At 38.9% G+C, this 14,455-nt stretch overlaps 1 protein-coding gene across 3 annotated transcripts in view; it reads left to right on the top strand.

Moving 5' to 3' along the window:
- Positions 1 to 14,455, top strand: part of LOC105034576 (protein PHR1-LIKE 2) — a 38,111-nt gene that overhangs the window by 18,684 nt on the left and 4,972 nt on the right. For all 3 annotated transcript variants that reach the window (XM_010909788.4, XM_010909786.4, XM_010909789.4), the window contains exon 2: positions 14,310 to 14,386. In XM_010909788.4, the coding sequence (XP_010908090.2) occupies positions 14,310 to 14,386 (77 nt within the window). The remainder of the gene's footprint in view (positions 1 to 14,309; positions 14,387 to 14,455) is intronic.

Raw genomic sequence — 14,455 nt, 5'->3', positions numbered from 1 at the left:
CTCCTCTCTTGCTCTCCAGAATATGATCGAGGTTGGCAACATTCAACCATTCTATGAAAAATAGTTTTTAACTCCTTTTCATATTTTGATTGTGTATTTAATATGGTTGTCTTTTTATCTCCTACTTAATAACACCATGATCCAAGGTTTTAAATCCCATGGGACGGGAGTATCCCGATTTTCTTCCGGAACGGAATGCCCCGCATCTCGGTGCCCGTCGCGGTGCCCGTCCCGATCAGGTGTCCCGGTATGCACTTGGGACACCTTTTTATATATACAGTATTTTTTTTAATTTATCTTGAAGTTTTACTGGTCTATTTATTGTTTAAATATATTTGAATTTTAAAAGTGATATATTTATAATAGATCGGTTCTATCTAATACTAACGTTCTTATGTATTATGATCTTCTAGGTTATTGAAGATCGTTTGTTGATTACGAAGCAAAGATTTCTCATACTTGATGCATCCACGAGTATTTGATAAAGTAAAAATGTCGAAGTTTGATGAAAAAGCTGTAATCCATACAATTTGAGCTTAGTCACTTGTATATAAAAATATAAATGTGCTAATAATTTTAATTTTCAATGTTACACAAAATAGATTCATCAGTTTTAGATAAACATATCAAATTTACTACTAATTTCAAGTGGAATGCCTATGATGCTCTTAAATATTTGGATCTTGCTCATAATCTGGGCCTTGAATATGATGCTAATTTTGATACTGAGCCCATCTTTGTTCATCTTGTATTTGATGTTGTCCAGGATAACCCTCTTGATAGTACATTGGGTAAGAGACTGGCCATCCTCGATTAAGATAATGAGAGATAATACCCTACTGTGGTCTGAAAAAGTATCCATATAAAGATGGATACTGCATATAAGAGTACTCCTCAGGATATAACCATTGGGAGGATACATCTGTATCATTCTTAGAAAAAGAAGGGTCATGATATGCACTTTGGCTATTTGATGCTCCAACAGATCCTATTCTGGTTGATAATGATGACGATCTAGCTTGCTCAGATTCTAGTTTACTTCTCAAAGCTTCTTAGTCCATTCATGCCATAAACTCTGGATATGCTCGATGTCGACGTTCTTCAGTTATTCTTAACTTTTCATGAAAACGATTCAAAATATCTGCAGCTTGTGGGCCACGTCCTGCAATAATTCTTTTTTCCCTCCTATAGGCCAGCAACTCCTCATCCTGATATTTAGATCTGGATCTAGCTCCATAGTCCTGATCCTGTGTAGCATGGGTGAAATATGCTTCTTCAGTGAAAGGACTGATCCCATATGCTTCACCATCTCCTCCATCCTGACCATCATGATCATCAGATCCATCATTACTTTTGCTATCATTATCATCATCACTATTATCACGAGATGATCTAGGCAATGTGGAATTTGAAGGCTTGGATGTTTCAGTATGACCATCTCGAACCTGCATTATTGGGCACATTTTTGTATCAGATTATCAGCTTATTTACTAAAAATAAGAAAAAAATTATTTGATAATAAGCATAAAATATAAAAATAATGGATGGGAGTAGAAATACCACTAGCGAGTCCTTTCTCGTCCGCTGTATGAAATGCAGAATCTCCCTTCCTCTCCTTTCTCAGATGAGGTTCCGAAATGCTAAAAAAAATACATTCGTTTGTAAGAATTCACTGAATGTTGTGGATATGAAGACTGAGAGCTGGATGTAAGAATTTATAGGAATTAAATTCTACCGTTGTGAAGACCATTGGATGCTATGAAGACTGTTGGATGTTGTAAAGATTGTTGGATGTGTATAATCAAAAAGTCACGTGTGAAGGACAGGTAAATATTCCATCGAGTGCTCTGGGAGTCATGTGGGCAGGGGCAGAATCAGTCACGTGTAGTTGTCAGTCGAATCATGTGCAGGCGTGCGCGGAGAGCAATCATGTGCTCATGGATTCATGGGCGCATACTCGACTCACGCACTCGCAGAGCCAATATGTGCACATGCGCAAGGGAAAGCACATGCCGTTTGATGCTTTGAGATTCGGGTGGGCCTTATAATTGGCATCAGGCCAAAAGAGGTGAAAACAGCGAGAGGGTTTCGACGGATCAGCCATTCCTTCCCTCCGCTCCCTCCTCTTTCCTTGTTTCCTCGTCGGAGATTCGAACACTCCTTTTTCCTTTCTCGTCTCTCTCCTCCCTTCTTCTCTTTGAGCGGCTACTCCTTCCCGTCCGTGCTTCTCCTGGCTCCTCCCTCTTAGCTGTGCTCCTCCCTTTCGGTGACGATGACGACGACAATAGGCGAAAAGGGTCAGTACCGCTCCCTTCCTCTCGTTCTCCTCCAGTCCTCCCTCCTGATTCGTCAATCGAAATAGGAAAACAGTATCTGTCCTGATCGGGACGGCTGTACCGGCACGTGATCCAATTGGGAACAAAGCAGGATGGCCGGATGCTCGTTTCAGGGTCCCGCACCCGTCTCAGGTGCCGGAATCGTAGAGGAACGGGATGGGACAGCTGGGACGGCCCCTGTCCCGGTGGGACTTAAATCCTTGCCATGGTCCACGATTCACTGAATTGGTTTGGTATGGTACATGTCCATATTGTGCCACTTAAAGGCTTACAAAAAATAGGAAGAGGGAAGGGGAGAGGGACAATAGGAGAGAGGAAGAGAGATGGATTAATAAAGAGGGAGGAAAGGGGGAGAGCCAAGGGTTATACCCGAGCCCTAACACTAATGAAGTGAGGGAGGGAGGAAGGAATGGGGAGGGCTGAGGGAAATCTTAACTATAATCCTAGTGGAGTGAGAGAGACAGGGATAGGGAGAGCCTCTCGAACCAGGCTTCTTTTCTTCTCTTGGCCTATTTACTGAGTCGACAAGGTGAACCATCTCGGCTTTTCATCAGTTCGATTTGGTTGCCTCAAATTAGGTAGTTCGGTGCGATGCAGCCAATTGTGTATAATCATATCAAAGTAGCATGTTTTCATTATTAATAGTAGCCAGTGCCATGAAACATAAACCTTGATCTACTAGGTGACTGCCTAGGCTTTTTCACTAGTTTTGCTCCTTAGTTGCTTAATTGCTTCCCTTTATATATTATTCTTGTGCATAGCTTCAATATATGAACTTCTTAATGTGGCATTTGATTTTAGTGCATCTATAGATGTTGACTTAATTTAATGCTCTAATCGATATAGCATCGATTTTAAACTTGTACTAAATTCGCTCTGTAGAGAGGTAAAAAAAGAGGGCGTGAATCATTTCCCATAACCATTAGCAGCTTATAAATAGACCTTACAAAGGATCTATTGTACAGCAGGTATAACATAAGGATGGCGCAGTCTATTTGGCCTAAAACATGGACCTGCCCATATAAAGAAAGAAGAAAAAAAGATATAACCAATAGTAAACACTTATTCTAACACCCCTCAAGTTAACGCATATATATCGTGCATGCCCAGCTTGTTGCAGAGATAGAAAAGTCATGTAGAATCCAAGGCCTTCATGAAGAGATCAGCAATTTGAGCCCTAGTAGATGTAAATATAGTGGCAAGAAGATATAGTGGCAATCTTCTTGGACATCACAGCATCATGAATAAAATGGCAGTCAACCTCAATATATTTCATCCTCTCATGAAACACTGGATTATTCACGATGTAGATAGCAGCTTGATTATCACACCTCATCTTCATAGGCTCTGAATGAATAAATCTCAAATTAGCTAACAGAGATTTTATCCACATAATTTCATAAGCTGTGTGGGCCATTGCCCTGTATTCAGCCTCAGCACTAGACCATGCTACAACACTTTATTTCTTTCTTCTCCAGGTGATCAAGTTTCCACCTACATATGTACAATATCCATAGGTAGATCTTCTGTCAAAAATAGAACCAGCATAGTCTGCATCAGAATAAGCCTCAATCTGCAAATGTTTATTCTTTTTGTACAACAATCCTTTCTCTGAAAAAGCTTTGATGTATCTCAACAGCCTCAAAACTACTTCCCAATGACACTGCTTTGGCTTTTGCATAAATTGACTCAACAACCCAATAGCAATGGAGATATCTAGTTTGGTAATAGTAAGATAGATCAGTTTACTCACAAGCCTGCGATAGCGTGTCACATCTGGGAAATCCTCAGCCTTCTGATCCCAAAAAACATGTTGTGCAACCATCGGAGTGTCTGTTGGTTTACAGCCAAGGAAGTTTGTTTCCTGCAGTAAATCAAGCACATATTTTCTTTGAGAAAGATAAATACCCTCCTTGCTGTAGGCTATCTTGATTCTTAAGAAGTACTTGAGTCGTCCAAGGTCTTTCATCACAAAATGCTGTTGTAGAAAGATTTTTACAGCAGACAAACCAGTCAAGTCACTTCCAGTGAGAAGAATATCATCAACATAAACAACCAACACTACCAAGCTAGCTGGACTCCGACGAACAAACACAAAGTGGTCTGCATGACTCCTTTTCAGCCCGACAGCAGCAACAATCCGACTGAATTTTTCAAACTATGTCTATGGACTCTGTTTGAGTCCATATATAGCTTTTCGAAGCCTACACATTTTCTTCTCTCTCTGAGCAACATATCCAGGAGGTTGCTCCATGTAAACTTCCTCATTAAGATCACCATATAGGAAAGCATTCTTCACATCCATCTGAAATATTTTTCCGCCCAAATTTACGATCAGAGAAAAGAGAACATGAACTGAATTCAGTCGAGCCACTGGTGAGGTCTCAAAATAGTCAATTCCATAGGTCTGAGTGAACCCTTTCGCAACAAGTCAAGCCTTATACTTGTCAAGAGAGCCATTTGGATGGAATTTCATAGTGAAGACCCATCTGCAACCAACTGGTTTGATCCTAGCAGGTGGAGAGACTAGATCCCCCATTTTGTGGGAAAGCAGAGCTGACATTTCTTCATCCATAGCAGCCTTCCATTTGGGATCAGATAGTGCCTCTTGGTAATTCTTTGGAATGGAAACAGAAGAAAGAGACAAAGTAAGGGAACGATGAGAGGAAGATGGATGATCATAAGAAATATGGTTAGTAATAGGGTGTAAGGGAACACTTCGTTTTTCTTTTCGGAGAGCAATAGATAAATCCAAACTTGATGGAGCGTAATCCTGCTAAGGTGGATCTTCTTCCAAAGATGACAAAGGTGGTGGCAGTGTACGTTCGTGATGTTTATTCCTGCGTGTGTACACCTTCAATGGCAGCTTATTATCCATACCTGAAACACAATCGCCTCGAGCAACAAGAGGTGGAAGAGGAATAGGTGGAATGCTAGATGTCATTGACTGTTTATGATAGTAAGGAGTCATTTCAAAAAAGATGACATCAGCGGACACAAAAAATCACTTTGAGACAAGATCATAACACTGATACCCTTTTTGAGTACGAGAGTATCTAAGAAAGATGCACCGAATAGATATGGGAGAGAGTTTGTTAGAGCCTGGTCCCAAAGCATGAACAAACTACAAAGACCCAAAGATACGAGGAGAAAGAGGAAAAGGGTTGTGAGAAGGGTACGAGCAGGAGAAGGGAGTTGCCCCAGACAGAATTGATAAGGAAACTTGGTTAATTAGATAACAACTAGTCAAAACAGCATCTCCCCATAAGGTTTTAGGAACACACATCTGATGCATGGGTGTCCGAGCCACATCAAGAAGGTGACGGTTTTTACGTTCAGCAACTCCATTTTGCTGGGACTTATAGCTATAAGAAGTCTGATGAAGAATGCCATGACCAGCATAAAAAAATGCAAAAAGAAAAGATTTCATATACTCCAAAGCATTATTAGTGCATAGAATTTTAATAGAAGTAGAGAACTGATTTTTGATTTCATTATAAAACTGTTTGAATACATCAGATACTTATGACAGACTCTTTAACAAGTACAATCAGGTCATCCGAGAGTGATCATCTATAAAAGTAACAAAATACTGAAAATCAAGGGTAGTGGTAATAGGGCTTGGACCTCAGACATCTGAATGGACTAAATCAAAGGGAGAAGGACTTTGCTTATGCACTCTATAAGGGAAAGATACTCTATGATGCTTGCCTAACTCGCAAGCCTCACACTCAAAGACTCTAAGAGATGTGGAAATATTAATAAAGGACTTCAACTTAGGCGGGGTAGGATGGCCTGGGTGATAGTGCCGAAGATATGGATCAGCAACCAAACATGCTTGTGGTGGTGAAGGTGTGCTAATGTCATAATAATAGAGACCGCCATGCTCATGCTTGCCACCAATCGTCCTCTTCGTCCGGAGATCTTGCATAACATAGTATGAAGGAAAGAAGGTTACAGAACAATTGTAGGCTTATGTAAGATGACTGATAGAAAGAAGATTAATAGAAAACTTTGGGGCATAGAGAACATCAGAAAGAGTAAGTGAAGGAGACGGATTAATAATACAAATCTTAAAAATCGGGGAGTGTGAGTCATCAGCAATAGACGGGTGCAATGGATGAGGACAAGGAAAAAGAAGAAAACAAAGATTGAGTATCTAACATATGACTCGAGGCACCAGAGTCAATGATCTAGGAGTTGTGGGAGACATTAGAGGCACTACTTGAGGTCGAAGGAACAACATGGAATGAAGAAGCAGTTTGCTGAATAAGCCGCTCCAAATTTGCCGTGGATAAAGTGACGTTGCTGTCCGCAGAACTAGCAAGAGTACTAGCTATAGTAGAATCTGATATGTATGAATCTGGAGTGGTTGCAACTCTGGCGGTGTTATTCCGGATGTAGTCCGGAGCATCAAACTTCTGCCAACATTTGTTATATGGATGATTGGTCCGACTACAATGAACACAAGGCAGAAAAGTGGGTCGAGGGAAAGTGGATCGACCATGACCTCGTCCTCGACTAGCAAAGGTCTGTCCGTTGTGAGTTCTATCGTGGCTAGCAGCATATGCACCATAGTTATAAAGACTACTTGCAGCATTAGCAGAACTTTCACTAGATTCAGTAGAATTTTCAGACCCCGAGGGTGAGGAGCTTGCTCGCAGAACTCGAGACATAGCCTCATTTAGTGTAGGAACAGTTGGATCGGATAAGATATGTGCGCGAACATGACTTAGAGACTGATTTAGCTTGGATAGAAAGATGGCAACATAAAACTCACGTGAAGCCTTGATGACCTAGGGATCAGTGGAGATGGGCTGGTACATTTGAAGCTCATTTAACTTCCCAAATAATTCAGCAAAGTAGTCATGTATGGAATGATCTCCTTGCTTTAATGCAAATAGTTCTTCGTACAAGGAGAAGACATGAGAAATATTTTTTTTCATCCGAATAGATCTGCTGAAGAGTAAGCTACATCTCTTTTGCTGAATTAAGATAGAGAACGTTTGTACTCACATGATTCTCCATACTGTTTACCATCCAGCTTATGACTTGGTAATCATTTGCTTGCCAAGAGGAGAATTTTTCATTAGTATCAGCCGGAGGTGCCCCATCAAGGTGATGTAGTTTCCGCTGTCGCCAACGAATAGACGAAAGGCTCTTGCCCACTGAAGATAGTTGGATCCGTTCAATTTGATGGTAGCTGTAATAGTTGCGGTAGATTGCTTTATCTCCATAGAAGAAGTGAGAATTGTTGGCCATGGCAGCAAGAAGATGAGAAATATCAGCAGAGAGTAATCAGCGCATAAAGGAGAAGAGAAAAGACTGAGAGATCTCCTTTATGCGCTGTCCATAAGGCAGCAGATGAACTCCAGCAGATCGATGATGCTTGAAGGAGGCTAAAGTGCTAGTGGAAACCCTAGAAGAGGGGGAGCCCTACCAGAAAGCTCAGAACTACAGGCTAGAACCCTAGTAGGGTGGGTCTAGTAGCCTGTAGAAGCTAGAAAGAAGAAAAAGGGGGGGCGGGGGAAGGAGGAAAAGCAGCAGGAGAGCAGGGGAGGGGCAGGGAGAAGTTAGGGATTTTTTTTTTTTAACCCTATGGGAGCGGGTGCTCTGATACCATGTAGAGAGGTAAAAAAAAAAAGAGGGTTTGAATCATTTCCCATAACCATTGGCAGCCTATAAATAGGCCTTACAAGGGATCTATTGTACTGTAGGTACAACATAAAGATGGCGTAGGCTATTTGGCCTAAAACATGGACCGGCCATATAAAGAAAGAAGAAAAAAAGAAATAATCAATAATAAACACTTATTCTAACATCATCGACATTTATTATTTTATTCTTCACTTTGACATGCAAAATAACTTGTCTATTTGTGCTTTGTGAGTGAGTACTTTTTTTGCAATTGTGCTAGACAAGTTTGTAGTTATCATATTTTGTCATCTTAAAAGATGAATTTAACTAAACAAATATCAATAGAGTCATACATATCATATGCAAAATTATATATTCATATTACTAATCAAGTATAGGCCTTGATATGTTCCATACAAGTATCTAATAAAAGACCAAGAGACATTTGATGTATGCTGGAGACTACGAGGACTAGAGATTCACTTACGAGAGGTCATGGTTTGCAGGTGGAAGCAAAAGGATTATCCTAATTGGGGTTGTGGAAGCGATAGGTTAGGGATGGCTAAGAGACAACTAGGCATACTAACTGCGAGAATAAATTGAGCGAGACCCGATCCATTCCTCTCCTACCTTGGAAGATGGGAGCTTTTTAATTTTAGCAAGATAAGAAAATAAATGGAAATGAATACAAACTAGGAAGCTTGACATAACAAATAACTAGAAATCTAAATATAAACTAGGGTAACTGATTGGAGTCTTATTGACAAAATCCCTTGGATCTGACCAAAGTTGCACCAATACTTACTCAGGCATCTTATGACTCCATCAATGTCACACCGGCTTGGGCCTTGCAAAGTCACACCAAAATAAGAAAGGCCTTCGAGTCGCACGAAGGATACTATCAACTATCAAGTCACACCATGATGAGATAAAGTCACGGCCTAAGAACACGTGGGAGCTTAAGAACTTCAATTTACATTCATTATATTGCAAAAGAGAAAGGAACATGGACTATTTATAGTGGAGGTTTTGTAAGGCCTGTGGGTTTCCTATTAGTCATAGGATACAATAAATTTAGAGAAAACAAAGTGAATAAAAATAGTTTCCTAAATCCAGTAGAACTTCTAACATATCTAACAAGTGTTTCTAGAAGATAGAAATATGAAAAGCTAACTAAAAAAGAAGAAAAATCATTGTTAATTAAAATGATCATGTAATAGTATTTTTATAAATAATTGAATTCAGGATCGCCAACTCGGAATCGGATCCTGTGTCGGTTGGTCGGTAGTACGAGATGGTATGCCCCCATATTGGACCCAAATGACACGAAAAAGGGGTGCACTGGGGAGGAAGAGAGAGATTGGGAGGGAGGGAGAGGGAGGGAAGGAAACGGAGGTCGGTGGAACACCGGCGGTGGCCACCGGAAGGCCATGAAGACTGAGGGGCATTGGGGACTCCTGGGCTTCATGGTCTATGAGAGAGAATACGAAAAGGGAGAGAGAGGGGAAGGGAGAGAAGAGAAGGGAGCGGAAGGTAGTAGGGAGGCCGCTTGATAGCCCAACATTATCACTTAGCCGCTGCGGGTTTGAAATAGGGGTTCACCCCTGTTTCACATATTTTTTAAAAAACATAATACACAGTGAAGCTGGTAATGGGTTTGTCGTGTATTGTATTTTTAAAAAAAAAATGACAAAATAACAGCAAATCCTTGTTTCGAACTCACAGTAGCCATGGGGCATTGTTGGGCCATCCGACGGTCCTCTGATGGCCTCGCTATACCTTCTGCTCCCTCCTCTTCTCTCCCTTTCCCTCTCTCTCTATCTTCCTCTCTTCTCGCATCTTGCAGAGGCTTGGGAGCCTTGGTGGTGGCCTTGACGGGCCACCACCGGCCTTTCCCCTTCTTTCTCTTCCCTCCTCTCTTTCTCTCTGCTCCTTTCCTTCTACCTCACTCTATCTTTGCTGGCGTTCTGAGTCGAATGCTCGAACCGCACCGGTTAGCCATTTGTACGGTTCGGCATGCTTTGAACTGGGTGGTTTGGCAAACCCTGAATTGAATTTTCACTAACAATGTTAGGTCTTCAATAAATTGGCCATAACTTATTTGGTTTTTGATTTAAGTAATTCTAGTTTTACTGGTAAGTTTACTTGAGAACGGACGTGATGTAGTAGTTTCCTCCTGAAATTTTATGTTTTTTATTTTTGGTACTTTTTAAAGTTTCTGGTACCCAAGACATACCCTAACATTGCAAATATTTAAGTTCTTCAGACACATAGTGCATCAAGTACCACCACATGGTCATGCTTGACCATCAATTATGGCATCTCGGAGGTTGTACATGGTGCTTTTGTATTGTTTTCTTTCTCCTAGCATGAATCTCAGGATAGAGGTATTTCCAGCCTTTGTCAACACTAATTGATCTACAACAATAACTATCAATTGAACAGAAGAGATACATAGTTAACCTAGAAGAAGTATCTCTTCGAAGACTGAGGTTAAAATTTTTGCTAAATCGATTTGTTTTGATCAAAATGGATTAGTTTTGTTAAAAAATGATTTAAAAAATGAAGACCTACTCTTGGTTTCATGCAGTTTAATGGTTTTAGACTGTGTCATTAAAGTTCACCAGAACTAGCCATTGGATTTTGTTCATTATATTAGTATAGAAACAGCGCAATTTTGAAGCCATATCAATTTTATAGTTTGATTTTTCTAATAGGCAATTTTGGATCATTTTTTGAAAATACTTGCCCAGATGATAATTTGGCATCTAAGAAACATTTTCTGATGATAAATATATTAAAGTTTTTGGAAGAATTTGTGTGCATGGCTATAGGCAATTTAAGAGAAAACTACCTTTCGTAGATATAATATAACATTCCCTTTGGGTGTCTGGGAGATATTTCAAGAAAAAAGAGAAGAGGCATCTATGTTTTATGCCAAACCCCTTTAAATAATGAATTTGCAATATTTAAACTTGGATTTTCTAGATCTGAGCTTAAACCTTAGTAAGGATTTAGATGGAATTGAGGATCTAAGTATATGAGATTGGGACTATATCATTCCCTATTCAATATAGCAGCTGCATCCCATATGCTATACTGGTAAAGTGTAATGGCTGGCAAGGGCCAAGTTCGAATGAGCACCAAGAAATTGAGAGGGCATATTTAGGGATGAGAGACAGTGTTGGTTTGGTACAGGGTCAATGTGGCGCAGTTTGTGGTGATACTAGTCAAATTTTCTTTTTGTTTTTTTTTCATTTGTATGGTAATCATTATAAAAACTACAAACCATTTATAATTTTATGTTAGAAAGTTTTGCTTTTTATAGATGTTTATGCTGCCAGTCGTTTAGGAGTAGGATTGTTATGTAACAGCGGAATGTAATATGATTACTTAACAATTTCACTGGATTTTAAAAGCTTTTATAACTTATCATACTTTCAAGCTTCTGATCCAATATGCTGAAACCACAAATTCAGAGACTTACAAACTTTATAGTATATTTAAGATTATATGATAAATGTTTTCTTGGTTTTAATTGTTTAAATTATCTAATTTTCATCTATATGTACATACTTTTGGCTGAAACTCCAGAATTTGTACCAGAATTGTCCAAACCTCCAAAACCAAAACTTAATGTGTCTCACCAAAACTGAAACAAAATCAAGTTTCTGAACCTTGCTACAGACATTTGATCCACCAAAATACAAAATGAAATGGACCTTATTTCGAGGCATGTTAACAAATCTCAAAGCACATTTCTTAAGTACTTTGAGTAACTTATTGGTGCTAGACTGCAAAATGTAATGTTTAATTCGATGAATTTTTTTCTGTAGGATGTCATGATTCTTTTGTTTGCATATAGGATATTCATTTATCAAAACCTAAATGAGTCTTAGAATGTGTTGATGTGGTTTCTTATCTAAACTATAAAAAACCTTGAAAATGTAACATAAGATATCATTATCAGATTGTGTCAATCTGTTGCATTCAGTCTATCATTTCCATAACTTTTTAGGGCATCAGTGCTTTGGTAGCCACTGTGAATGTGACACCTAAATTGTCGTGTGTCAAAACTGGTACATTGACTTGCAACATGCGCTAATGATCTTTTTTATGAGCTGTGTTGGATGAGCTATCTAAAATTAATGGAAGGATCATGTTACTCTAAAAAACAACTACTAAGATCACAAGCTTGAGTCTGGTGGAATTTGACGGATCATTTAAGCTGTTGTTTGTTTCTTCTCAATTAAACAATGGATCAAGATTCACCTTTTAGAGTTGTTGAGGAGTGGAATTAATCAACATGAACATCCCCGTGCCTGGAGAGATCTGTCTTCAATTTAGATGAATGACCATGTGAGGATATGAGGACCATAATATAGAAGAAATATGGACACTTGCATTAGTCATTACACGCATGCACACATGTTTGTCCTCACGCATGCATGCGCATGCAGACACACACAGAGATAGAGAGATAGATAGATATGTAGAGAGATAGAGAGAGAGAGAGGGGGGGGGGGCAGTGGAAGGAGGTACTGATTCTTCTCTACCACCCTTAGCACCACTGTTTCCATTGGAACACATTGGGTGTTATGAGGTAGCAGATCTGCTGAGACTCTAAACCTATGTACAGCACAAATGTAAGGCAGACTTTATTTCATGGTTAAGATTCAGTAGGTGGCTACTACCTTCCTCTGGGACACATTGCTTTTTACACCTGTGGAAATATTGGCTGAGATATGTGGCATGTGCTTATTTTATTTCAAGGTGAAGGATTATTAGCTGGTTGCCTGCTTCTATTTGGACATCCACTATATTCAAGCCTTTGGTTAGGTATATGTTTTGCAGATTTGGCTGGGCTGACAGCATGATGTTGATTTTGTTATATGCATTGTGGAACTAGTTTAGTGTGACTGCATGATGTCATTAAATTAACCAACTGTATTTCTTCAATTTTATAAAGATTTGAGCTTGGATGTCCATCAGCAATAGGTCAGATAACTAGAGTGCCCTTACAAAGTGTGGCAGATCAATTAATTTTATTGCATGTCATGAAATGGGAGTGAAGCTTACATTCTGAGACATGACCTATAACCACTATGAAAAGTTAAAACATGGTATGCAAATTGATAGCAAACAGGAATTTTAATAATCTATCTGTTTTTGTATTTTGTGGAACTTTTATTTTGGTAATATTTTAAGTTGTTTCTAAAGTCCTGCTTTAAATAGGATTGGTGTGAAAAAATCCTACTTTGGGTATATGTTGGTTGTTGGTTGAATAGGTTATGAAATAATTATAAATCTAAGGTGTGTTTTTTGTCTTGTGGTATTCCAAGTTTTCCTTTTTGGAGATTAGTTATTTGATTATTAATAATTGTCCTAGTTTACTTACAAGTCAAGTCACTTAAAATCTGTAGAAAATTCTTATGTGTATCTACAAGAAACATGCTATGTGATCTATTTGAAAGAAAGAAAAAACTTCTGTTGGCCAGGTTCAGCTCCCAACCCCCTCCACCCCCCAAACCCAACCAAAAAAAAAAAAAAAGAAAAAAAAAACTGACACCACTTCATTGTCTTTTTCTCTGCCTATATCATCTTTATTCTGCATACATGGCTTTTTGATTTCAATTGTGCTTCGACCATAGAATCTCTTGTTTATCGTGGAAACCTTCTAAACTCCTTTGGTCCACTCTTTCCCTAACACCAAAACCATAGAGCAGGTTTATTTGGCCTTTTACTTGCCTTAAATTTGTTATTGCTGGACCCTATATTGGTACCATCCTATTACAGTGTCAACATGTGGTTCGGTGTGGTATAGCTTGGTGTACCAAGTTTTGGTATGGTATGGTACAATATACCAGTTAGGTACCGGTATGGTACAGCAAACCTTGCCATGCATTTTGGCCCCATGTTAGGTTTCTTGACTCATTATGATGATGTTTTATACGATACATGCCATGATGTTGTATATATTGTTGTTGATATTTATTTATTGATTTTCTTTTTTTGTGCACATGTGTATGTGTGTTTGCTGTGTATTATTTTTAGCATGACAAATGAACTCAGATTATTCTCCCAGATTATGCATTTGTTGATTCAAAAATATTTGAATGTATTACATTTTATCTACTGCTGGTCTGAGCAGTGAAATATTTTGGTTGATATACATTGATCAACATATTTTAACATTTTAACTGAACTGAAATTTCATGAATAAATGCCCAATTTCCCTACACATTTTAGGTGAAAATAATTTGAAGTTAGATGCTTTTCTCTTCACTTGATTGTAATTTCTAAATCTGTTCATTATAACTGTGGCTTCTTTTGCAGAAGCAACACCAAAAACCATTATGAAAACCATGGGTGTTAAAGGTCTCACTCTTTATCATTTGAAGAGTCATCTTCAGGTCTGTTTCTTAACCAAGCACAATAAGAAAAAGTATGTAGTCTGTTTATTTGTATATCATTTTGATGGC

The sequence above is a fragment of the Elaeis guineensis genome, chromosome 9 (assembly GCF_000442705.2).
Source record: "Elaeis guineensis isolate ETL-2024a chromosome 9, EG11, whole genome shotgun sequence".
In the NCBI taxonomy this organism is placed as follows: domain Eukaryota; kingdom Viridiplantae; phylum Streptophyta; class Magnoliopsida; order Arecales; family Arecaceae; genus Elaeis; species Elaeis guineensis.
This window is presented reverse-complemented; position numbering and strand designations above follow the sequence as displayed.